This window comes from Phodopus roborovskii, unplaced genomic scaffold (genome assembly GCF_943737965.1).
Source record: "Phodopus roborovskii unplaced genomic scaffold, PHOROB, whole genome shotgun sequence".
NCBI classification, from domain to species: Eukaryota; Metazoa; Chordata; class Mammalia; order Rodentia; family Cricetidae; genus Phodopus; species Phodopus roborovskii.
In genome coordinates, this window is record NW_026126636.1 from 7,304,971 (window position 1) to 7,330,851 (window position 25,881).

Sequence of the window (25,881 nt, forward strand, 5' to 3'; positions counted from 1 at the left end):
GGCAAAACCAATCTTGTTTTTTTCCCTTTGGCTTTTCGAGATAGAGTTTCTCTGTATGACCTTGAATGTCTGGGAACTCACTCTATAGACAAGGCTGACCTCGAATTCACAAGAGATCTGCCTGCCTCTGCCTCCTGAGTGCTAAGATTAAAGGCATGCACCACCACTGTCCAGCTGTGTTTAGGGGAACTTGACAGCCCGATTTCCCATCAGCCCTGATAAGTTTACAAATTTAAGACAATTCACATCTTTCCAAAATACTTTTATTAAAAAAAAACACTCAAAAAATAAAATTAAAATAAACCAGCCACTACAAACCCTGCCTTTTGTTGTTGTTGTTTTTTTTTTTTTTTTTTTTGTTAAATAGTGTGGCATGGAGCTGGTAGATTTCCACCCTATTGCACATGGTCCGGCCTGGTTATGAATCAGGAGGCTGCTGGAACTGGGGTCCTGCCAGGAGGAGACCAGCCCCTCCCACTCCCTGGAGAGGCAGCCTACCCATCACCCTTCGACAGGTCCAGCTTTATGTTCCCTGAGGCCCTAATGGTCACAAGGGCAGTGGGAACTGGAGGCAGAAGAAATGTGTAAGTGAGAAAATCAGACTCCCTGAAACAGAGTCTCCTTAAGGCATCTGGGAGAGATAAATTAATTCAGGAAGACGCACCTTCATGGAAGGCTGGGGTAACCAGACACGCACAGGTGCAGGGCAGTTTGTGGAACCCTGACACAGGAGGAAAGGAGGCCACAGTCACTGCTGAAAGCCTCGGCTAAACACACACAAGAGTCACATCCAAGGACCCAGCTCAAAGAGGCTGGCGCCAGGAAGGACCCCCTGAGTCTTAGGATCCCAGAATAATTTCCATGATGTGGTCCAATTCATTCCACTCCCAGGATCCTGGAGCACAGAAGAGGCTTCGAGAAGGCTCTGGGGGCGGAAGTGCAGAGTCCTTTTCTACTGCAGATGTGTCAATGTCCAGAAAGAAGTCATCCAGGCCAGAATCTCCCAAGTACCGGGAACTCAGAGCTTCTAAAAACACAGGATCAGCCTGGGGCATCATTTCATTAGGGAGGCTTGGGGGAGCCACTGGATTCTGAGGGGATTCCATCTCACCCATGGATGTATCTAGCTCCCTGAGGATAGAGCCAATGGTGGTAGACAGGGAGAAATCTTCTTCACCCAGGAAGAGAGGCTCTGGGGGCAGGGCTGGTGCTGGAGCTAGGCGAATGGCCGCCTGGAGTTGCTGGAGTGTATTGTGGATAAGGACATGTCTGCGGAGGCTGGGTGCTCTGGGGCCCAGGCTGCGCTGGACTTTGTCCAGAGAGATTCGGAGCAGGGCTTGCTGGTAGCTCCGAAGACCAGCTGGACTCCAGTCCCACTTCTCATCTTCCTCCTCCTCCTCCAAATCAGAGTGCTTCCTCTTCATACCTCCCATGTCCTGTGGAAACAGTCACATCAGACACCTTTGCTTTTTTTTTGTTTGCTTGTTTGTTTAAGACAGGGCTTCTCTGTGTAGCCCTGGCTGTCCTGGAACTAGCTTTGTAGACCGGGCTGGCCTCGAATTCAGAGATCCAGCCAGCCCTCCAGTGCTGGCATTAAAGGCCTGAGACACTACTGCCTTTGGATACCTTTGGACCCCACTTTTTCAGCAAGCCTGTGTAGTTATGGGAGGGTTTGTTTGTTTGATCAGAACCTTTATTTAAAGTGCATATAGTCAGACTTTTACAAGGCTAAGAATGGGTGAATAAATGCATGCTGTGTGATTAAGAGAACAAGAGTCAGGGCTGGAGAGATGGCTCAGTGGTTAAGAGCACTGACTGTTCTTACAGAGGGCCCCGGGGTTCAATTCCCAGCACCTACACTGCAGCTCACAACTGCCACTCCAAAATCAGACACCCTCACATAGACAGACATGCATGCAGTCAAAACAACAATGTATATTAGAGAGAGAAGGAGGGAGAGAGGGAGAGAGAGAGAGAGAGAGAGAGAGAGAGAGAGAGAGAGAGAGAGAACAAGATGCAGGTAGGATTGCTTGGAGTGATCAGGGAGAAAGATTGTATGTGTAAGAGGCAGAAAGTTCAAAAGTTCAAGGTCATCCTCAGTCAGATAGTGTTTCACCTATAAAAGGGAGGTGGAGAGATGGCTGAGTGGTGAAAAGCACTGGCTGCTCTTCCAGAGGACCCGAGTTTGATTCCCAGCACCCACATGGTGGCTCTTAACTGTCTCAAACTCCAGTTTTAGGGGACCTATGCTTCCTTCCAGTTTAGGGGATCTGCCACAAGTGGTGTCCATACATACAGGCAGGTAAAACATCCATATGCATAAAATAAAAAATTGTGAATACTGTCCCATGCCATTAATTTCAGCACCAGGAGGCAGAGGCAGGTAGAGTTTTGTGAGTTCAAGACCAGCCTAGTCCACATAGCCAATCTCAGGGCAGGAGAGTCTCATAGTCAGAAAAACAAAAAGCTCCCAAACAATTCAGCAAACACCTGGGCTTGGCTTGAATATCACTTACTAGCCTGTGGTAGTCACAATGTTGAATTTATACTCTGACAAGCAATTTCAGCTTTTGCAAAGTGAGGCTCTTAACTCTAGTCTCAATGGATCTTGCATTGTTCTCCAGAAATACTTTCATTATTTTTTTTCCTAACAAGTCACAGGACAGACAAGTGTGGAGTACATACAGAGCAACGGACCAAAAGTGCATATGAGTTCTGCATTTGAACTGTGATCTTGGCAAGACTCGAGGCCGCATCTCTGGACCTTAGTTTTTTTTTTTTTTTTTTTTCCTTTTCAGACAAGGTTTCTCTACATAGCCCTGGAACCTCCACTGTAGATCAGGTTGACCTAGAACTCATATCCTACCGCCTCTCTTTTCCAAATGCTGGGATAAAAGCATGCTGAGAATTGTGTGTGTGTGAATGATATTCTTCTTTTTACAAGGATGTTTGTCAATACCCACTTCCTACGCCAAGACTAAGAGCGCTCACAAGAGAGAAAACATTTACCAAACTTGCACTCAACCAGATAGAACTGAACCAACACCAAGCTGTGCCCTCTAGCGATCAGTCCAACCACACCGTCGTTTTTTATAGGCACCGCCCTTCCCTGGATCTCTAGATCAGATCCAAGAACACCCCAATATGTCCTCAGGGCCTTCTGGGAGCTGTGGACCCACAGCCGCCTGGCAGAGCTGCTGCTGTCACGTTCGAACTACAATCCCCAGAAGGCCCTGCACGCCCGAGGGACTGGACACACCCGCCCTGCCTGAGAGCATGCTCACTGGAGCTGGTGGGGGAAGGGACCCGGACGCCCAGCAGCCCCGCCCCGCCCTCTGCTGCCTTCGGGGCGGCGAATCTGAGCTCCACGCCCCGAGCGCCCCTCCCCCACCCGACTTCAGCCCGAAAACTGCTTTCTCCCGGTTCCTATCACCCCAGGAAGTTCTGGATTCTTCCCTAAACTGTCCTCGGGGTGCAGAGACCCACATCACATCACATCTCGTCGTTCAAAGAAGATAACTCTCGAGTACGTAGTCCGGCTGGGGGAGACTGGGTCTCTCAATTCTGAGACCTCGTCCCAAATCTTCCCTATTCGGCTCGACTTTCTGATGACTCTGGCTTTACTTTCCAAACTCCCCGCCCGGGTCCGAGGACCCCGACACTGAACTCCCCACGGCATCCCCTTCTCACGACGGCGTCCCGGAATCCCGGACTGGGTGCCTCTAGTTCCCCCGGTTCCTCCAAAGGATTCATAGCCTAGCCTCAAGCCTCTCACACTTTGTCGTGGAACTCCGAATTCTACCCATTCGGGGAGACCCAAACTGTCGCACTCTTCCAGATTCGTGCCCCGAAAGTTCCTTCTCCGTTCTCCTCGCTTCTCCAAACTGCAACTCCTCCCGAATAACCTGCCTCCCCTCCGGTGCTGATGCTGGAGTTCAGTTTCTAGCCTTCCGCCCTCCGAAGCCATCAAGTCACACCAATCTGCGCCCTCCACTCGGGTCCGTACCCCGCTTCCGTCTATCACCGGGGCGCGCCCCCTCCTCCTCCAACTTCAGGAAAACCCCACACATGCAGCCACTCCTCACCTCGGCTGCCAGGGTCGCCACGACTACCTCCGGCAAACCCGCAGCGTTGCGTCCCACCAGCGCTGGGCAGGAGTCAGGCTCACTTTCCCCGGGCCTCTGGGTCTGGCCGGGGGCCGCTCGGCTCCTCCCTGGAGGCCAGTCGCGAGCCACGATTGGTTGGAATCCTGCCCGCCGTGGGGCGCCATTGGCTAGGAGGAGCTACCAACGCTAGGCTCCGTCCCCCACTGGGCCGGGTCCCGTTTAAGCTGGCGACTAACAGGGGGCGGGGCGGGTCACCAGGGTGGCGGAGGGTGGTATCGCCGTCAGAACGGCTTCTTCGGCCCCAGCTGTGTTTCTTGCTCCTCTGTCTCTCTACAGGTCGCTTACACCAAGGCCAGACCCCGGTGCGGGGCCAGACCGGGTGCCACCACTCTCCCCTCCCTTGCGGTTTTGCAGGCTGGGCAGCTGGCGGAGGCCACGCCCCCAGAGTTCTGAAGGCTAGGGCTAAGCGGAGGGCGGGGGACAGGGACTGACGCACTAAATATCAGCCAATAGTGCGATGCGGCTTGCGTTACCTGGACGACCGCAGCCCCGCCCCTGAGCTGGCTTCGTTCTGCCTCCCCACCCCCAGCCCGTTCCGTAGGCGCAGTCCGTGCTTAGATTTGAGGGGTCTGCTGCTGGTTTGGTGGGACCTCCTGGATCCTAGGCTACTCCATCCTTTCTCATATTGTCTGCCTCTTGCTGCTCACTCTTCGCCGCTCCTCGCAGCTCTCGGGATAAACTCAAAACTTATTTTTTGGGTTTGGGGATTGAATACTGGAGTATTCTGGACAAGCACCGTAGGACTGAGCTATAAACACCTAAGATTTTTCGATTTGTATTTATCTATTTTGTGACATGGTCTCAGAGTGAAGGGGTTAGTTTGCTCTTCACTATCTGGCCTGTGGCGCGTTCCTTCCTGTTCTGTAGGATTCATTTTCAGGTTTCGTTTTATTTTGAGACAGTCTTCTGTGGTCCCGGCTAGACTCGTGTTGTGGACAGTGCTGGCCTTGAAATTCTAATCCTCCTGCGTCCATCTCCTCAGTCCTGGAGTTGCAGGTGTGCCCCTCCAGACCCATAAAATTCCCCTTTTGTTTCGTTTTCGTGGTGTTGGGGAGGGAACACGGAGCCGAGCTACTGCTAGCCAAAGCACTCTACTTCTGAGCTACTTCCCCAGTCATTTTTTGTTTGTTTTCCGAGACAGACTTTTGCTACGTAACCTAGGCTGCCCAGGAATTCTGTATCCTCCTGCTTTAGTCTTCAATGAGTAGGATTTAGGCTTTCACCATCTTGTCTGGCTTGCTATCAGTGTTTCTAAAATGGCTCCAATACCTTTTAAGACATAAATATGCGACTTTTTTGTCCTTACCTTATCTTAAGAGTCCAATCAATGCAAGGCAAGTAAGTTCATAGCAAACTTTCAGCAGTAAGACTGCAAGATTCTGACTCTTGTGATTTTTCTTTCTTTTCTTTTTTTTTTTGGGGGGGGCGGTGTTCAAGACAGGGTTTTTCTGTGTAGCTCTGGCTGCCTGGCTGTCCTGGAAGTCACTCTGTAGACCAGGCTGACCTCAAACTCAGAGATCCGCTTGCCTCTGTCCACCAAGTGCTGAGATTAAAGGCCTGTGCAGCCACAGCTCATTTCGCTTTTTTTTTTTTTTAATGTGCTTTTGTGTTTTGCCTGCATGTAAATGTGGGTGCTGAGAACTGAACAATTGAACCCGGGTCCTCTGGAAGAGCAGCCAGAGCTCTTAACTGCAACTGCTGAGCCATCTCTCCAGCCCCTGGGTTTTGCTTTTTTTTTTTTTTAAGTTTTATGTGTGTGAGCATTTTATCAGATGTATGTGTGTGCACTGTGTGTGTGTGTGGTGCTGGCAGAAGTGAGAGGGTATCAGATCCCCTGGGGTTAGAGTTATTGACAGCTGTGAGCTCCATGTAGGCTCCGGGAACCAAACCAAGGCTCTTAACCATAGAACCAGCCATCTCTTTGATTTTGCTTTTGAGTCGGTGTCTCTCATGTAGCTTAGGAACTTCCTACTTATTTTTAACATTTTATTTGTTTATGTTGGGTTTATGTGTACCATGACAAGCATGTAGAGGTCAAAGGACAATGTGAGGGAGGGTCTACCATGTGGGACTCAGGTCATCAGGCTTGGTGGCAAGTACCTTTACTCACTGAGCTATCTCTACATCCCCAGAACTCTGCCTGCATACGCAGATGGCTTTGAGCTTCTCATCCTTCACCCACCACTCAAGTTCTGGGCTTTCAGTAGTTCAATGTTATACCCAGCCTGGATCTTTTTTGTCATCATTTTCTCTGTTTCTCTCTCTCCTTCCTTTCTTCCTTTCTTTCAAGACAGGTTTTCTCTGTGTAACAGCCCTGCCTGTCCTGGAACTCACAGAGATCCACCTGCCTCTGCCTCTGGAGTGCTGGGATCATAGGTGTGTGCCACCACCTCCTGGCTTAATTTCCTTACATTTATTCATTGTAATTTTGTGTGCACGAGTGCTTTGCTTGCATATATGTCTGCGTACCACATGCGTGTAGTGTTTGAAGAGGCCAGATGTTAGATTCCCTTCTAACTGGAGTTCCAGATGTTAGATTCCCTTCTAACTGGAGTTCCAGATGTTAGATTCCCTTCTAACTGGAGTTCCAGGCAGTTGTCTCTTGTACCTCTTCCTACCAAACCTTGATCCTCTGCCTGCCCCCACGAGGACACAGTCTAAGGTGATCTTGATCTGTAGTCTCCCCTGAGTGCTGGGCATAGGGCAAGTATCCCGTGGAATTTGTTAAATGCTCAGGCAATGTACAGAAAGAGAAATTGTGATGGCAGAAACAAAACCAAACCACTGTTGTGGGCCAGCAAGGTAATTTGGTGGGTAAGGGTATTTGTCACTAAGCCTGACGACCGAGTTCAATCCCTGGGACCTACATGACAGAAGTTCTTTGACCACTATGCGCATATGCACTTGAGTGCAGGCACACCTAACAAACAAACAAATACCATTTAAAACAAACCAACAGCAAAACCCACATCCCTCTTCTGAAAGCCCTCATAGGTAAAAGTGTAAAGGCCAGCGGTGTAAGTTTTCACTGAGAGCAGACCAGGCAGGTCTCCTGGGTTCCAAACTGTCTTCAGTCTTCCTGGCCTTGACGGTGTGGGACTCAAGAGGATTCCCCCAGGGGAAGCGCAGAGATGGGGGTTGAGGGCAATATGTGGGTAGATGGGAAGAGGAAGGACTTGGGAGTGGCTCTCCCAGGCATGACAGAAATACTCAGGGGAACAATAGAAGGCAGTAGATTCCCAAAGAGAGACTCAGTTAGGATCAGGCAGTGTTTGTGCTGTGTGTGTGTGTGTGTGTGCGTGTGCGCGTGCGTGTGCGCGTGCGCGCGCGCGCGCGCGTTAATAAGTTTCCTGGGAGGAGTGATTTCATTTTTTTTTAAACCAGGGTTTTGTTTGTGATAGGCAATCACTCTATCACTGAGCTACATTCCCACCTCTTTTCCTATTTTCATTTTGTTTTTTGAAACAGGGTTTCTCCATGCTGTCCTGGAACTCGCTCAGCGGACCAGGCTGGCCTTGAACTCAGAGAGATCTGCCTGAACTCTGCCTCCTAAGTGTTGGGATTAAGGCGGTGCCTGACCATACTCAGCTTTTCAATTAAATTTTAATTTAAAAGTTTTATGTGTATCAGTGTCAGGTCACCTGTGTCTTATGTCTGGTGTGCATAGAGGACATTGCATCTCCTGGAACTGAACTTCAGAAGGTTGTGAGCCTCCACATGGGTGCTAGGAATCAAACCCAGGCTCTTTGGAAGCACAGACAGTGCTGTTAAGGGCCGAGCCTGTTAGTACTCAGGCATCTGTGCTGGCCTGCCCTTGGGGTCCGGACCTGACAGGATATGACCTCAGCTGCAGCCACTAAGAGCACCACCTGTGCACATTCACTGTTTCCTTTTTAGAGATGGGCTTTCCCCATTTCGTGTCTCTTTCCCATCCCTTTCCCTCTCTCTCTCTCCCCATCCTTCCCTCTTTCACATTCCCTTCCTCCAATTAAAAACAAACAAACAAACAAAAAAGCCTCCACCTGAGCTGTGTGGCACAAAACAGCAGCCATTTCTCCAATCCTTCTTTTCTTGTTTTTTTTTTTTTTGCTTTGTTTGTTTGTTTGTTTTGTTTTTTGTCTTGTTTTGCTTTTAGACATCTCCAGGAGCCCATGCCTCCACCATTTTCGTCCTTACACAAAATCTGTGAGTAAAATCAAAACTTTTTGTTTTGTTTTTTTCTGAGACAGGGTTTTTCTGTGGTTTTGGATCCTGCCCTGGAACTGGCTCTGTAGACCAGGCTAGTCTAGAACTCACAGAGATCCGCTGCCTCTGCCTCTCAAGTGCTGGGACTAATGGCGTGGGCCACCACTGCCCAACTTGTTTGGTTTTTTTTTTTTTTTTTTTCTTTGCTTTTTGAGACATAGTCTCACCTTTAATCCAGGCTAGTCTGGAACTACATAGCCTAGATGGCTTCAGAATTATCCCAACCCTCCTGTCTCAGCATCCCAAGTGCTAGGATTATAGCTGTAGGGCACCATGTTCAGCAAAGTTTGGCTGTTTTCTTTTTCTTTTTGGTAAGTTTTCATTACATTACACTGTGCCATATATGTTGAAGTGAGAGAACAATTTATAATTTACAGGAGTTTGTTCTCTTTTTCTATTATGTGAGACCTAGGGTTTGAATGCAGCAAACACTCCTAACTGCTGAGCCAACTCATCAGCCCTAAGTGCAGCCTTTACCACAATGGCCTTTTACAATTCAGCCTCCTCCGTGTTTTGGCCATGCCTACTTCACTGTAACAGTATCATTACTGTTACTGTTGTTGTTATTTTACTGTTAATAAAAACCTGATCAGGAACTGTCAATCCTCCTGCTTCCCTCTCCCAAGTGCTGGGATGACATGCCTGGCAAGTAGCATCGCCACTAGCTGTAAAGGACAAAGTTTAGTTTCTGTCTTGCATTGCTTTGGCCAGGAATGCTGCCCTACTCTAGAACCTTCTCTTCAGGTTGGATATACAATTGTCTTCCACTAAGACAGTGCCTCTCAACCTTCCAGTACTCTGACCCTTTAATAGTTCCTCACATTGTGGTGATAACCCAACCGTAAAACTATTTTTTTTGGTGCTGCTTTGCAGCTGTAGTTTTGCTACAAGCCCCTGGTAGCTCAGATCCCAAGACCATCAGAGATATGTTTTCTGACTGTCTAACCCTTTTTGCTCAACTGTGTCAGATGACCCCTCTGTCTGCCCCAAGCCTCTGAGCTTCTGAAACTCTGGCCAGTGTGGGTTGTCACAGCAGGGCCAGAGCTGTCACCTGCTGCTCTGTGAGGAGAGCAAGAAAAGCTGGTGCATGGACTACCTTGGTCCCCATGGGATCCCAACACAGGGCTTGGCATAGATGAAATAAACAAACAAAAGCAACTCTTACTGTATAAGTGGATGAAGAACTACTAAGTAGCAAACACAGAAACACTGACATTATCAGTGTGGCGAGAGTCCTGCACTCCTAACTACTCTGAAGGCCGAAGCAGATAGACAGTTCAAAGCCAGCCTGGACAAATCAGTAAGACCTTATCTCCAAATTAAAAAAAAAAAAAAAAAAAAAAAAAAAAAAAAAAAAAAATTAAGAGGGCTGCCAGGAGGGCTCAGGGGTCAAATGTGCTTGCTGCTAATATTATCAACCAGAGTTCAATTCCCAGGATCCACGTGGTGAGGGACCTGAATCCATCAATTTGTCTTCTGCCCTCCACATAGGCACCATAACATGCCTCTCCCACCCCTAAGTAAACAAAAGGTACTTCAAAGAAAGTTTAAAGTCTGGGTTGTGTCTCAGCAATAGGGAGCCTATCTAAGAATCTACTCATCTGTAGAGACTTTACCCAGCATGTGTAAGACCCTGAACAAATTCCCAGAGAGGACAATCTCGGTTGGGTTTTCTGAGATACTTTGAAGCTCTTGGCTAAAAATTTATTGATCCTTCTATGTCTGTCATGTCTCAGGATGCCATTCTCCCAACCAGGGCCAGGGTCCTACTCATACTGGTGGGAGGGGTAGGTGTTGTGTCCATCATACTCATTGGTGGTGAGGCAACGCAGCATGAAGTGGCCCAGGTCATGCTTGGATATGACCCTCGAGGGCCCCCGTCCGTCCAGGGTCACCGTATAGGCTCCAGTTAGTGGCTGATCCCCTGTGAGAGAAAGAAAGGCAGAGTGAACGAATGAACCTGCCATCCTTCTTGTTTTCAGTCTTCTCCTTTTAAACTTTTTCATTGATTGAGTTTTGTGTGCGCTGCATGTGTATGTGGGGACTTCCCCATATTAATTCTACAAATAACTTTTTTTGTTTGGAGACCAAGACTTGCTATGTAGCCCAGGCTGGCCTCAAACACATGGTCTGGGATGGTAAATGTGTACCACCATGGCTGGCATCTCCTTCCTGGGAGCCCAGCTGCACCAGCGTGAGAAAGCACTGGACACAGCAGGAGATGGATCATCCTTATGTGTCTGTGGGGAAGGCTTCCTTATCACCACGGTCCCTGCCACCTTCTGAGTGCACAAGTCCAGCAATCCCCATGCAAGAGTCACCTTCTGAGTCTTGATTTTCAGTTTCTGCTGTTTCAGAGGAATTGAATTTGTTTCCCAACACCCATGTCAGGCATCTTGCGACAGCCTGTAACTCCAGAACTAAAAGAATCCTCACTTCTGGCCTCAGTGGGCTTCTGCAAGCGTGTGAACATAACATCACACACACATATACACATGTATGTAAAAATAATGAAAATAATTCTTTAAAAAAAAAAAAGGTGGTGATGTTTTAACATCTGCATTTCAGGTGATTTTTTTTTTCCCAGAGAGACAGCAGAATAGTAGAAGAGAAAGGAGATCAAAGAAACCAGGCATAGGGCCTGGAGAGATGTCTCAGCAGTTAATAGAACGAGTTGTTCTTCTAGAGGACCTAGCTTCAACTCCCAGAACCCACATGGTGGCTCTTAACCTGTAACCCTAGTTCCAGGGGATCCAAACCTTCTGGCCTTCTTAGGTACTGCATGTACTAGGTACAAAGCCATACTGCAGGCACACATGAAATAAAATGAAAAGAGCAACAACAAAATGCCACCCAGGCATGGTGCTAAATAGCTGCAATTCTAGCACGTGGGAGGTGGAAACTGGAGGATCAGAAGTTCAAAGTCATCCTGAGCTACACTGTGAGTTCAAGGACAGCCTGGGCTACATAAAGCAGATGGTGAAATAAGGCAAGAAAAGACAGAAAATATATTTACATCTTTGCTTTTTTATGATTTGGACTTTTGGAATATAGTCTCAAAACCCAAGCTATTCTAGAGCTAGTGATTTCCTGCATTGGCTCTCAAATACTGGAATTACAGGTGATTATCACATACTTTCCTTCCGCTTTTACAAAGTATTTTTTGAAAAAATTTATTTATCTTATGTGTATTGGTGTGAGAGTGTCAGATCCCCTGGAACTAGAGTTAAAGACAGTTGTGAGCGCCATACAGGTGCTGGGAATTGATCCCAAGTCCTCTGGAAGGGCAGGCAGTGCTCTTAACTGCTGAGCCATCTCTCCAGCCCCGAAAAAAAAAAAAAATGATTTCTCAATTACACTTTTCTTTACTTATTTTGAGGAGGAAGTCACATGGCATGGCTCATACATGGAGATGGGAAAACATGTTCAGGAGGTACCTGTCTTCACTGTGTGGTTCTCGGGAATTGAACTCAGATCTCTGGACTTTGTGCCAGCCCACGCTTACTTTTCTTTTATGTGGCCATGCACCTGAACGTGACCCATTGTACAGTGCTGACAGTTTTAGAGGAGCCAGGCAAGGCCCAGCCAAGCCCTCAGGTGGAAAACAGGCTGGTGGTGATGTCCCAAGGTCCCAACCCTACTCACCTATGTGTGGGGGCATCACGGCCACGTATTTCAGGCCGGACTCTTGCAGCAACTTATGCATCCGTATGTGGTCATCGGTCACGTCCTGCAGGCGTGGGGGCACCTTGGATGGGTCCCACAGCAGGAAGGCTAGTGGGATGGACACAGAGCAGGGTTAGCTTGGGCCGAAAAGAATCATTCGTGGCTTGCTATCGCCTCTCAGCCGCCAGAATGCAAGTCCCTTCAGCCACCTGTCTTATATCCACTCTGAGAAGTTGGAGGCCCAGTCATTCTACATCTGATCTCTTCTCCCCCAGCCACCCGCCCTTAGTAACCTCTTCTCCGCTCCCCAGCCTGACAACCCCAGTTTGTGGTCACAATCTACGAGGTGAAAGAAGAGAAACGACTCTGACCAAGTTGTCCTCTGACCCCGATATCCACCCCCACACACACACAACAAACAACTGTAAAAACGAATTTAAACGTTTGTATGTGTGCTATACGCGCATGCGTGCGCACTGTGTGTGAAGGACAGAGGTGATGTTGGGTTCCTTCCTCAAGTGTTCTCCGTCTTCTTTTTTGAGACAGTCCCCCATTGAATCTGGAGCTCGCCAATTTGTCTAGACTACAGACAAGCAGACCAGGGGATCCTTCTCTTTCTACCTGCCTAGAGCTAAGATTACAGGAATAAGGCTACACCTAGATTTTTATTCAGGTGCTGTTAGCATTGATTGCTATAGATTCCTTTTGGGTTACTGAGGATTCCTTCAGTGCTAAGGATGGAACCTAGAACTTTATACATGCCAGACAGAGCTCTACCACTGAGCCACACCTCCAGCCCCTCACTGGGGGATTCTAGGCAGGGGCTCTACCACTGAGCCACGCCCCCAGCCCCTCACTGGGGGATTCTAGGCAAGGGCTCTATGACTGAGCTATATCTCAGCCCTTCAGTAACTTGTGTTTAATGTCTGTCTCACCATAACTGGGGAGAGCAGCAAGTTGGTGTACACCAGACCTATATCACATTCTCTGTGAGGCATCTCCCACTTCTTGCCTCCCATTTTCTTCCCTGACTTGTCCACTCCCAACCCTGATCTCTCTGCAGTGCCTTTTCTGTCCTGGCTCTGCCCATCTGGGATGTCAGTTCATTCATAGATCTGCTTGTCATCTCACTTTTATCTGTGAGCCCTGTGGGTACAGAATCCGGGGCACACTGCTATGTTCACGGTTGGTGTGTAATAGGTGTACGGTAACTTGGGATGGCTCTAATCAGAGGACTGGGGGGGTGTTTGTTCAGTACTCACCCCCTTCCCAGTTCAGCCCCACTTCCATGACCCCACCACCCACCCGAGGTGCAGGCCACGACCTTGTCCACTCCATGCGCCTTCATGGCTGTCACAATGTTCCGGGTGCCCTCGGACATTACTGTAGTGGGACCTTAGAGGGGACAGAGAGTGGCTGTCACTGGCAGGTGGCGGTGGCGGCGGCGGCAAGGGTGGGGCCGGGGGCGGGGGCGGGGGTGGTGCTGGAGGCCGAGGAGCAGGGAGGGGCCGAGGGCAAAGGGGAGGCTCAGTACTGAGATCGTTGCCGGTGCCCAGCAGTACGATGACAGCGTCCTGCCCAGCCACGGCCTTGTCCACATCAGCCGCCTGCAGAACATCTCCCACCACCACATGGGCTGGCTGGGGCCCCTCTGATGGCAGCTTGCTGGAATTGCGAACCAGTACTGTCACCTCATAACCTGTGGGCAGAGAGGAGTAGAAAGCAGGTCAGCGGGCTGGTGGGTGAACCCTCAAATCCTATTCTGAGGTAATGGACATCAAGGGTCAAACTAACAGTTGATACTAGCTAGCTCTGAAACAGGGCAATGCTCTCACCCTAGCTCAAAACACTCCGAATGTGGGTCTCCACGAGGCTATCCCTGACTAGACTTCCCCATGCTCCAGCAGGGAAATGGTTAAACCCTGGCATATCACATCTGCTATATTCCCCAATATATGCATGGTTCTGCAGGAAAGTGAAGAACCAAATTCCCTAAGACTAAATGAAATCGGTATTAGTTCCCTCCCTTTGCCAAGGGTATCTCTAGTGCTCACGAGAGAGTCTGAGGAGCCCCTGTGGTTTCAAAGGGCAGCGATTCAGCTACTCAGAAGGCTGAGGCACAGGGACAGAAAGTTCTAGGCAAGTAGTGAGACTATGTCCAAAACAAAACTTTGAAAAAAAGAGTTGAGGGGAGGCTGGAGGTATGCCTCAGTGGCCCTCACCTAGAGTCTCCCAGTGAGGGGCTGGGGGCGTGGCTCAGTGGTGGAGCCCCTGCCTAGAATCCTCCAGTGAGGGGCTGGGGGCGTGGCTCAGTGGTGGAGCCCCTGCCTAGAATCCCCCAGTGAGGGGCTGGGGGCGTGGCTCAGTGTGCTTATCTAGTACCAATGAGGTTTGGGTTCCATCCCTTGCTTTGAGAAAAACAGCAACAACAACAAAACCCAAAAAAACCAAAAACTGATGACAAATAATTAAAGGTCATCAAATAAATAAAATATTTGCACGGACAATGACCAGGACAATGGAAGCTCGTCCATCACTGTTAACAGCTGTCTGGGTCGGTTGCAGGGATTGGTCCCTTACTCTGAAGAAGATACATAAAGAGTGTTACAAAAGGTTCTTTGTCATGGCTGGTCCCACTGCCCGGCTCAGTCTCAAATAAACACAACTATTAATTATGAAACTGTTGGCTGATGCCTAGGGCTTCTTATTGACTAGCTCTGCCTTAATCATTAGCCCATTTCTATCAATCTATGTTCTGCCACGAGGCTGTGGCTTACCCGGTAATGCCCTGGCACGTTGTTACTCCTTCGGCAGCATCACAGCTCTGTGTGGCGGGCTCCCTCTGCCTACCTTTCCTAGAATTCTCCTTGTCTCCTAGACCTGCCTGTCTTCCTACCTCATTGGCCGAACAGGGTTTTATTCACTAACCAAGAAGGACATCCCCCATCAGAAGAGTTTCTTTCCTCTAGATAGCTGCCAACACCAGTTACACCAACGGTGATGGGAGAGTTTTACACTCTGGGACAATGATGAAGATGCTGCTGCTGAATACCTCTGGGGCGAGAGTCTAGAGTCTCTAAGGTTAAACAGCTTCACACTGAGCGATGTGTCCTCACACCCTTTGAAATTTCATCTTGTATTCATTTATTTGTTGAGGCAGGGTCTCATGTGTTCTAGCCTGGCCTTGGACTCCTCATCCTCCTGACTCCACCTCCCAAGTGTTAGGATTATAGATAGCACTTGCTCTCAAGCCTGGTAGCAGGAGGTGCTGGGGATGGAGCCCAGGGCCTCACGCATGTTAGGTAGGCATTCTACCAACGAAGCTATACCCACACCTCACTGGCTTTTTATTGTTTTTGGTTTTCTGAGACAGCGTTTCTCTGTATGGTTTTGGAGCCTGTCCTGGAACTCTGTACCCCAGGCTGGCCTTGAACTCACAGACATCTGCCTGCCTCTGCCTCCCAGTGGTGTACCACCACCGCCCAGCCACAGCTCACTTTTTTCATTTTGAATCTCATTAAGTTGCTCAGGCTGGCTTGAAACTTAAGATCACCTGCCTCAGCCTCCTGGGTAGCTGGAAAGACAGGCCTACAACAGCACACGGGACTAGAAATGGCATTTGGAGAATTAACACACACTATGTCCCAGATTCCAAACACTTTGCACATATTCACTTCTTGAGTCCTTAAAGCTACCCTGGTTTCTTAGGACCCCAGTCCTACCTGGGAGCTAGCTTTGCGACTCTGGGCTTGGAACATTCATAAAGTGCCGGCAATCTTATTCTCTACATGTTGCTGCTTCCTCTCTCTCCCTCTCCCCCTTTCTACCTCTCTCCTTTTCCCTCTCTCTTTCAGCCTCCCCACCCTGGTTCTCATGCAGCCCAGGCTGGCCCCAAACTCACTATATAGCCAAGGACAACTCTGAATTCGGGCAGTCCTGGGTTACAGAGATCCTTGTCCCAAATAAAAACAAAAAGAATAGTTTGAATATGGTACTAGGGCATTGAATGTAAAAGCCGCAGGATCCCTACTTCCCAACTTACACAAAAATTAACCCAAGGGCTGGTGAGGTGGCTCAGCCAGCAAAGGTGGTTGCTGCGGAGCCTGAGCACCTGAGTTCTATTCCTGGGGACCTCATGGTAGAAGGAGAGAACTAACTCCCTCAAGCTGATCTCCTGACCTCCATACTCAGGCACCGCCCCCCCAACACACACAATGTAAAAAGGGTATTGTCATTATAAGCGTTAACCCAAATGGTCAAAGACATAAATAAACATAAGAAAAGATTATAAAGTTATTGGAAGAAAATATAAGAATACATCTTGCTGACCGCAGGTTAGAAGGTGGTTTCTTAGCTTTGACATCAAAGGCAGGAGCAAAGGCCAAAACAAACAAATAGGACTTCATCCAAATGGCAAGCTTTGCACTAGCGGGCGTGGCAGCCACTTTTACTCTCAACACTTGGAATTCAGTGAGCTTTGGGCCAGCCTGCTCTACATGCTGAGACCTTGCTTCAAATAAACAAAAATCCCCAAATCTTTGGTGCTTCCAAGGACACTAACATGAAGAAAATAAGAAGACAGAGTCTCACTATGTTGTCCAGACTGCAGCACAATGGTTAGTCACAGGCGCCATTCCACTACAGATCCTCACTGGAGTTTTGACCTGCTGTTTCCAACCTGGGCTGGGTGGTCCCCAGCTCTCAGGAAGTCACCATATTGATGCCAAACTTAGTGTGAACACGGGATCAGCCTAGCCCAGAAAGCCTGGACCGGAGCAATCTTGCTGAGTCAAGCCTCCCGAGTCTCCCAAGCAGCCCCGCGGGAGAATTCTACACAAGCGTGAATTCTACACCTAGACTCCGTGTAAAAAGTCAGGAGTGAGAGGCAGGAACTGGGAGTGGATTTGATCGGTCACACTGGGATACTTGAAAACAAAAGGCACACAGTGAGGTATACTTGTAATCTCAGTGCTGGGAGGCAGAGTCAGGTGGATCCCAGGGCCCTGAGAGCTGGCCAGACCAGCCTGCTCAGTGTCCCAGTGAGAGACCCTGTCTCAAGAACAGAAACAAAGCCAAAAGCATGGTGGAAGGCTCCTGAAGAATGACAGGTCTCCACGCAAATATGCACCCGCCCCACACACTTAACCACACTCCCTCCCACACACAAGGTTAAAAATGAAAGGAAGCTGGCCGTGGCAGTGGTGGTGCTCGCCTTTAATTCCAGGGGAGGCAGAGGCACGCGGATCTTTGTGAGTTTGAAGCCGGCCTGGTCTACGAGAAAGTTCCAGGACAGTCAGGGCTACAAAGAGAAACCCTATCGAGATGACGATGTATTGGAAAAGGCTGGTGTATATGGTTGGCATGCTGGTGCGGGGACACCTCACTCATGCAGTCCCAAGGATAACACTAAATCATCGTGTTTAGGGGTTGGAGAGATGGCTTAGCAGTTAAGAGCACTGACTGCTCTTCCAGGGGACCCAGGTTCAATTCCCAGCACCCACATGGCAGCTCACACCTGTCTGTAACTCTAGTTCCAGGGGACCCTAACCCTCACAGAGGCAAACATGCAGGCCTCTATTCTACTCATAGAAACAAAACAAAACAAAATGATGTTTTGGCTTTGAGAACATCCTGGCAGGTCTTCAAAAGGTTATGCACAGCCTAGCCATGTGAGCCAGCAATTCTACTATCAGATAACAGACTGGATGGGAATGGAAAACATGTTTTCAACCCAAAACTTTTGCAGGCATTAGTCACTGTAGTAGTCTCCAAATCATCTGCCAACTGTTTAATGGATAAACCTGTACAATGCAGCAGGACCATTTGGCAAATAAAAACAAAGGAGATACTGACGCATGCTCGAACAGTTTGAGGAAGGAAAGGAAAAAAAATGTATACATGACCAAGCGAAAGAAACCCAGTCACACTGGGTGTGGTAACCAGCACTGGAAGCTGAGGCCCAGTGATTGGGAGCTGGAAGCCAGCCTGGGCTAAGGAGTGAGACCCTGGAGAGATGGCTCAGTGGTTAAGAGCACTGGTTGCTCTTAGGTAAGTGGACCAGAGTTCAGTTCCTTGCATCCACATCAGGTGGCTCACAGCTGTAACTCCAGCTCCAGAGAGCTGACAACTCTGGCCCCTGTAATGACTCCCACGTACCCACACACAGACACACTAAAAAGAGCCAGGTGGTGGTGGCACATGTCTTTAATCCAAGCACTTGGGAAACAGGCAAGCAAATCTCTGTGAGTTCGAGGCCAGCCTGGTTTACAGAGTGAGTTCCAGGACAGCCAGGGCTACACAGAGAAAGCCTGTTATGAAAAACAAAACAACAATAACAACAAGAAAGCAACCAACCAGCCAAACGAACAAAAAACTAAAAAGAGCCTCGTGTGGTTGTACACACCTTTAATTCCAAAACTCAGGAGGCAGATAGCCCAGCCTGGTCTACATAGTGAATTCCAGGTTAGCCAGAGCTACATGGTGAGACCTTATCTCAAAACAAAACAATAACAAATAAACAAACAAACAAAAAAACCCAAAGAAATCTTATAAAGACACAAGCTAAAAAAAAAGAACATTAAAAAAGCCTTAAATATAGAAATAAAGTCATAGGATCTCAGCCATAACATGCTTATACATACAAGGCCCTGGATTTGAACCCTGCACAGAAAAACCACAAGGACAAAAACTTCATAAAAACCAAGGCGCACTAAAACAAATCCATCCAAAGTTCCAGCCTTGAAAGAAGCAATGATTGTTTCTATTGTTGTTATGCTTTGCATATTCATGTTTAATGATTGTTTTTGTCATTAGCCTTTCATATTTATGTTTGTTTATTTATTTATTTTTGAGACATAGCTTCATGGCCCAGATGGGCCTTGAACTCATTGTAGAGGTAACTATGGCACGTCCTGGTCTCTTGCTCCCACATCCAGAACACTGGGATTACAGCTTTTCATCACCATGCTCACTTTTTTTTTTCCCCTGAAACAGTGTTTCTCTGTGGCTTTGGAGCCTGTCCTGGAACTCGCTCTGTAGATCAGGCTGGCCTCAAACTCACAGAGATCCGCCTGCCTCTGCCTCCTGAATGCTGGGACTAAAGATGAGCTCCACCACTGCCCGGTGCTTACTTGTAACTCATTTAAAAAAAGATTTTATTTGCTAATCTTTTGGTTTCCTTTTTGGTGTGTGTGTGGTGTGTGTGTATGTGTGGTTGTGTGTGTGTGTGTGTGTGTGTGGTGTGTGTGTGTGGTTGTGGGTGTGTATGTGTGTGGTTGTGTGTGTGTGGTGTGTGTGTGTGGTTGTGGGTGTGTATGGTTGTGTGGTGTATATGTGTGTGGTTGTGTGTGTGTGGTTGTGGGTGTGTGTGTGTGGTTGTGTGTGTGTGGTGTGTGTGGTTGTGTGTGTGTGGTGTGTGTGTATGTGTGGTGTATATGTGTGTGGTTGTGTGTGTGGTGTGTGTGGTTGTGTGGTGTATATGTGTGTGGTTGTGTGTGCGGTTGTGTGTGTGTGGTGTATATGTGTGTGTGGTGTGTGTGGTTGTGTGTGTGTGTGGTTGTGGGTGTGTATGGTTGTGTGGTGTATATGTGTGTGGTTGTGTGTGTGTGGTGTATATGTGTGTGTGTGTGGTGTATATGTGTGTGGGGTTGTGTGTATGTGGGTGTGTGTGTGGGGTGTGTGTGTGGGTGTGTGTGGTTGTGTGGTGTGTGTGTTCGTGAGGCACATCTGAGGGCAGATGCTCATGGGGGTCAGAGGTGCTGGAGTTACAGGTTGCCTGTAACTGGGTGCTGGAATTATAGTTGGGTCTTCTACAAGAGTAGCAAAGACTATTAACCACTGAGCCATCTTTCAGACTCCAGCTGTATTTATTTATTTATTCATTCATTCATTCATTCATTCTGAGTAGGGTTTCTCTGTAACTTTGGAGGCTGTTCTGGAACTGGCTCTGTAGACCAGGCTGGCCTCAAACTCACAGAGATCTACCTGCCTCTGCCTCCTGAGTGCTGGGATTAAAGGCATGCGCCACCAAACACCCAACTCTAGTTTTAATATTTTTAAAATTTCATCATCATTATTGTTGTTGTTATTATTACTTTAAGACTGGATCTCACATTGTAGCTTATTCTGGACTGAGATTCACCATGTAGCTCAGGCTGGCCTTGAATTTATAGCAATCCTCCTGTCTCTGCCTCTTAACTACTGGGCTGAGCCCACCAGGAATGACTTGCTATGCCTTTTAATCACCTCAGGATTTAATCTCCTATAAGGACTCCCTCTGCCTGGGTCTCCCCTGGATTCTGGGCCCTGCACTGCCCTGCCCCTTTGGAATCCTCAATCCAGACAGCAGCATCTCCGTCCCCAGGTCCTTCCTAGCCCTGCTGTGTCTTGCACACTGTGCAGGACAGGCTTTCTAGGCCCCGCTGGCTCTGGCTGCTCCTCTCAGAGTCACCATCATTTCACCTGCTGTCCTCCTCCTCGTTCCTCAGTTTACCTCACTGTTTCCTGCCTCCCGGCCTTTGCACATGTGTGCTCTGTGCCTCAGACCCCTTCCACCCTCTCCTTTGGATCACTTTTCTTTCCTCCATCATGACTCTACTGACCGAGAGAAAGCTGAGAGCCTTGCAGTTCCAGGGCTCACACTCACTTCCATTTCCTTCGCAAACCCACGCTCAAAGTCCCTGCCACCCATGCACCTGGGTTTCAAGATGGCCCTGTGGTCCCTGGATAAGGAGCCTCATGCAGCTCATTAGTTGCCTAGACAGCAGCTTCTGCTGCTCAACTTTTAAACCCAGCAGGCAGGAGGCAGGCGGGTACCTGAGTTCCAGGCCAGCCTGGTTTACACAGGGAGTTCCAGGCCAGCTGGGGTTACAAGGTGAGGCAATGTCTCAGACCAACAAAAACAGGCACCACACAATTCATGTTGAAATTAAAAGAGCCGCATACAGAGGCTGGTGAGATGGGTCAGTGGTTAAGAGTACTTGCTACTCAGCCAGAGGAGCTGGTTTGGGTTTTTTTGTTTGTTTGTTTTTTACATTTATCTATTTTATTCTATGTATATGAGTGACCTGTCTTTATGGGAATTGAACTCAGAACCTCTGGAAGAGCAGCTACTGCTCTTAACCGCTGAGCCATTTTTCTAGCCCGAGGAGGCAGGTTTGACTCCTAGGACCCATGTGGTGGCTCACAACTGTCTATAACTTCTTGCTGGGCAGTTGTGGCGCACACCTTTAACCCTAGCACTCTGGAGGCAGAGGCGGTGGATCTCTGTGAGTTCGAGGCCAGCCTGGTCTACAGAGTGAGTTCTAGGACAGCCAGGGCAGTTACACAGAGAAACTCTGTTTCCAAAAACCAAAACCAAACTGTTTACAACTCTAATTTCAGGAGACCTGGCTCCCTTGTCTGGCCTCCATGGGCACCAGGCAGGCATGAAAGTAATGCACAGAGATTCATGCAGCCCCCCCAAATATATTTACATTAAAAAAAAAGAATGACACAGCTATTATCTACCAAACACATTCAGTGTTTTTATTTTTGTATTTATTTATTTGGCAGGATGTTACTCCATAGCCCAGACTAGCATAGAACTCACTATATAGCTCAGGCTGGCCTCAAACCTGTTGTATTCCTCTTGTCTGCCTCCTGAGTGCTAGGAATACAGGTGTGAAACATCTGGCCAGGCATTCTGTTAAGTTTTTATTTTTAAAAAAACTCAGCTATAGAGAAGTTGTAAGATTCCCCCAACTTGCTTCCCCCTTTTAATTATATACATAATATATGACCTGCAGAATTACATATTTGCATAGAAATATACTCGTACAACTCTTTCTGTTTGAGAGTAAGTTGCAAAGTTCATTCACTTTTAAGCTTTTTCGCTGCCTAACCCAGTCCACACATCAAACCAACATCTGGCATGCTGTAACTATCCCAGGCGGAATGTAGGCATTAATCAGAAAGCTCAGAACAACGAATGGACCCCAAGAAACTGCAGCTTCCCTAAATGTCTCATGCTGGCAGGAGTAGGAATCTGGGGGGAGGGGGGAGGGGGTTGCAGAAGATGGCGAGATCTCATAGTTCTGACTACTGGTTAGACACCCTTGCGGAACACAGGGGTCAACACGATGATGCTGGTGATGACCACATCTTGACCAGGCCTGATTGCTTACAGATGCCTCTTTGGCTTCAATTTAAACTCAAACCTTTTGTCAAGACCTTGAAAGATGGACCAGAGTAGGGGAGAATATAAATTCTTCTCACTAGCTATCCTTATGAGGACAGGTGGTTGGGCCTGGCTGCTAGGCTCGGTCTTATCTACTCAACTGGATACATTTTGATTCTTTGTGACCAATTGAAACTCACCAAGACCCCTACTTTGAGAAGTATTACATTGTAACAGTTCTACAAAGTAGCGATTATTATCAGGCCTGCTTTGAAGATGGGTGAACTGAGGCAAGTTTAGGTAACTAGCCATGACCACACAGTGGGTGGAAAAAGCCAGCGAAGAATTCAAGACAGGCTTATAACCTTTAATGTGAGTTAACTTGGCCCAGGTTTAGTCACTTCCCGACAACTACACATGGCCCCCGGTCCTAAGCACTTTCTCCGTTTAATTAGTGCCCCAAAGCAAGCTCTGTTTCTGCCCATTTATTTATTTATTTGTGTGAGTGTATGGGGTCAGAGCTCAGCTTTTCTAGTTGGTTCTCTGCCTCCACCATCTGGGTTCTGGGAGTTCAACTCATGGTGTCGGGTGCCTTTACCCAGCTACCCGTCTTTCTGGTTTACAACTAGTACTTCAGTGCTGATTAACCCTCCTTCCTCTCTCTCTCCTTCTTTTACTTATTTATTACAGAGGTTTAGGTCTCTAACTGTAGCTGACAAGGCATCTGGCCACACCAATGTGGTGTGTCAAGGACCTAGCTGCTTGAATATGCGGAATGAACCAGAATCCATGTTAGTCAGACCCTAGACCCTATGAAATGACACCGAGGAAATAAAACTCTCAAGTCACTCAAGCCCTTCCTGGCCACATGTTTTCCTTGGTTATGCTGGGATGGTGCACAGGGCCTTGAGCATGCTAGGCAATGGGTCCTACTGCACCAGGCCCCAGAGGACTTTCTGAGCCACTGGGGGAGAAGGCCCAGCCTCCTCGAATTCTTGTTGCAGTTCCATATATGACCAGCAGGGTGAGCCAGCGGTAAACAGTGGTATTGGGGATTAACAGGATAATCCACAAATTCATGGTGACTCAGCACTTCTCTATTCCCTTCCCTCTTCCTCCTTAGAAATGATTTATCAGCAGCTTACTTTGGTTTCGTTGTTTTGAGACGGGGTGGGGGTGGGGGTGGGGGATGGGTCTCAGGTAGTCCATGATGGCCTTGAACTCGCATTGTAGCCGAGGATGACTTTGAACTCCTGAGCCCCAACCTACCTCTGCCTCCGCAGTGCTGGGTGCACACTAACTACTACACTGCTACAGTCAGACACAAACCGGTTTTCACTGGGAGGCCAGGGCTCTCTCCTTTGCCTTGAATTAAGATCCTCGCTAAGTCACTGGCGAGGACGGCCCCTGAGGAAAAGAAACTTCTAGATACAGCCTCGCCAAGAGCTGGACCGGGAATCAGCGGAGACAGGGTTTCTGGTGGCCTCCACCCTTTTGGGGCTCTCTGATAGTCAATATCTTAAGAATCGCCAAGACTAGCAAGGGTGTGGCCCTTTATCTGGAATTTTCAGGCCTGGTCTTGAGTTAACTTCTAGACTTGAGGGGCCAGGGGGAAGCTGGGGCGTCCCTTTCTCGGGACAGTAACAAAGTTTTAGCTCACTGACCATTCCAAGGCTGCTTCTCTTCCAAGGCTGTCACTCTCTTGACACTCTCTTCCAGCCTATGTTTGCAGTAATAGCTGCCTAACCTTTTCGATTTTCTGTTCTAGTAACTAAACTTTTTTTATTTTAATTGGTGCGTAAGAGCACGAACCCGATTCAAATCCCAACACAGCCACGTACCTGCAAGTCATTCTCTCAGCCTCAGTTTTCTTATCTGTCAAGTGGGGTAATACTAGTTCGCATTCCAAATGAGGGCCACCAGGCCTTAACACGTGCAGGGAGATGGCTCTGCTGTCCCGGCGCCAAGCTGGTGCTGGTTCAGAAAACCCTTTCAGGGTGTGCTAACTAGGACCACCACCACAGTCACAAACGCGTTTCATAAGAGCCCCTGGCTAACATATAACTGTCAGAGGAGTCCTCCAGGTTCCCACGGTTAATTTCTACGCTTTTGACTTATACAAACACTGAATCTCAGAGCCCTCTATTTCTGCCCCCGTGACCACAGGCTGGGACACACACGGTCACAAGTGTCCTCCGCCCGGCCCCAGGACGATCTTTCCCAGCGCTCCGCCCGGGTGCTGAGGACTTCCCCACCCGTCCCGGTTCCTGCCTGCTTGCACCGCCTGGGCCAACGTGGTGAGCCCGGTCCTGCCGGTTGCACCGAAGATCGCGATCTTCTTGACAGTCATGCTGCGGGATCCTGGGGCCGAACGGCTGAGAACTCCGAGGACGCGCGGGAACCCAGTGGCTGCAAGGTAGCGCGCGTTCTGCCCTCCTCCGGGCAGAGGGAGGGGGCGGGGCCCTCCTTTTGGGGTTCAAAGGGCGGGACTGAGTTGACCACGCCCCACGCCGGGAAGAGCGCGAGTGGGCGGAACAGGAGTCAGGTTGCAGTTTTCAGACGATCTTCTCCGATAGGCTCTTAGAAGTGGAGGCCACGCCCCCTCTGGGGAAGGGAGTGGGCGAGCTAGAGCCATTTGTCACTCAGCGCTCAACCCTTAGTGGGTGGGACAGGGTGGGGCCTAGCGGGGAACCACGCCCACTGCACGCTCCTTACTCACGCCCCCTTTCCCTACGCTTAGGCTCAGAAGTTAGGTGCTGGCCTCTACCAGAGCCTCCTCCCAACGAGGAAGAGGTGTATGTGTGTGTGTGAGTGCGTGTGTGTGTGTGTGTGTGCTTGTGTGTGAGGGCCTCTGTGTGTGTGTGTGTGAGTGCCTGTGTGTGAGTGCGCGCATGTGTGAGTATGTGTGTATGCGCGTGTGTGAGTATGTGTGTGCACGCGCGCGGTGTGTGAGTGTGTGTGTGATTCTGTACCTGTGTGACCCTCAAGGACCACAGGGACAGCACGGTTGTGGGCGGCATCCTGTCCCATTCCTTTGGAGACTGTGGGGTGATACTGTGGGGTGATACTCAGTCAGCCTATGTGATGTGGTGTGAGTGTGAGGTGTGTGTGAGGTGAGGTGTAATGGAGTGCGACACTTTCAGATTGAGACGGTTTGTGTTCTGTGTGGGTGTGTATGACGGTTACCGCGATTCTTTACCCTGAGTGCGTGTGTGAGTGCCTGATATGTGGGTGTGTAGCGACACAGGGCGTGTCATCCTGTGCCTTGGAACTAGTGTGACATTTCAAGTGTGTAAGACCGTGTGGTTGTGAGCTTTGTGCTGTATGAGTGTAGACACTGTGACAACTTGGGAGTGTAGACGCTGCGAGACATGTGTGACCACATTGGCGGCCGTGGCCTCGTATATGAGTGTGTCATAGTGTTGTGACCCTGCAGGGCACGTTGCCCTGTATAGGTGACTGCGTGTGACAGACAGCATTGGTGGCCCTGACCTTAACTGAGTGACCCTACGGGGCACTGTTCCATCCTGGGACACTGTTCGGATGACCTCATGCGACCCTTACATTGTGGTGGCGGCCGTATCTGAGTTTATCATAATGTATGGCCCTGCGTGGCACTACACACTGTTCGGGTGAGGACATAGGACA

At 48.9% G+C, this 25,881-nt stretch overlaps 3 protein-coding genes across 3 annotated transcripts in view; all 3 read right to left on the reverse strand.

Annotated features, from left to right (window-relative positions):
- Positions 1 to 25,881, reverse strand: part of Sertad1 (SERTA domain containing 1) — a 135,829-nt gene that overhangs the window by 13,462 nt on the left and 96,486 nt on the right. The gene's annotated exons all lie outside the window — the stretch shown is intronic.
- Sertad3 (SERTA domain containing 3) lies at positions 242 to 4,421 on the reverse strand. The gene is made up of 2 exons (XM_051206946.1): positions 4,086 to 4,421; positions 242 to 1,436 (listed from the first exon to the last, which is right to left on the reverse strand). Exon 2 carries the CDS (start codon positions 1,431 to 1,433, stop codon positions 840 to 842), a length of 594 nt encoding a protein of 197 aa, XP_051062903.1. The 5' UTR covers positions 1,434 to 1,436; positions 4,086 to 4,421; the 3' UTR covers positions 242 to 839.
- Blvrb (biliverdin reductase B) lies at positions 10,091 to 24,685 on the reverse strand. Its single transcript, XM_051206945.1, has 5 exons — positions 24,505 to 24,685; positions 13,612 to 13,776; positions 13,383 to 13,472; positions 12,057 to 12,185; positions 10,091 to 10,335 (listed from the first exon to the last, which is right to left on the reverse strand). Exons 1-5 carry the CDS (start codon positions 24,581 to 24,583, stop codon positions 10,178 to 10,180), a joined length of 621 nt encoding a protein of 206 aa, XP_051062902.1. The 5' UTR covers positions 24,584 to 24,685; the 3' UTR covers positions 10,091 to 10,177.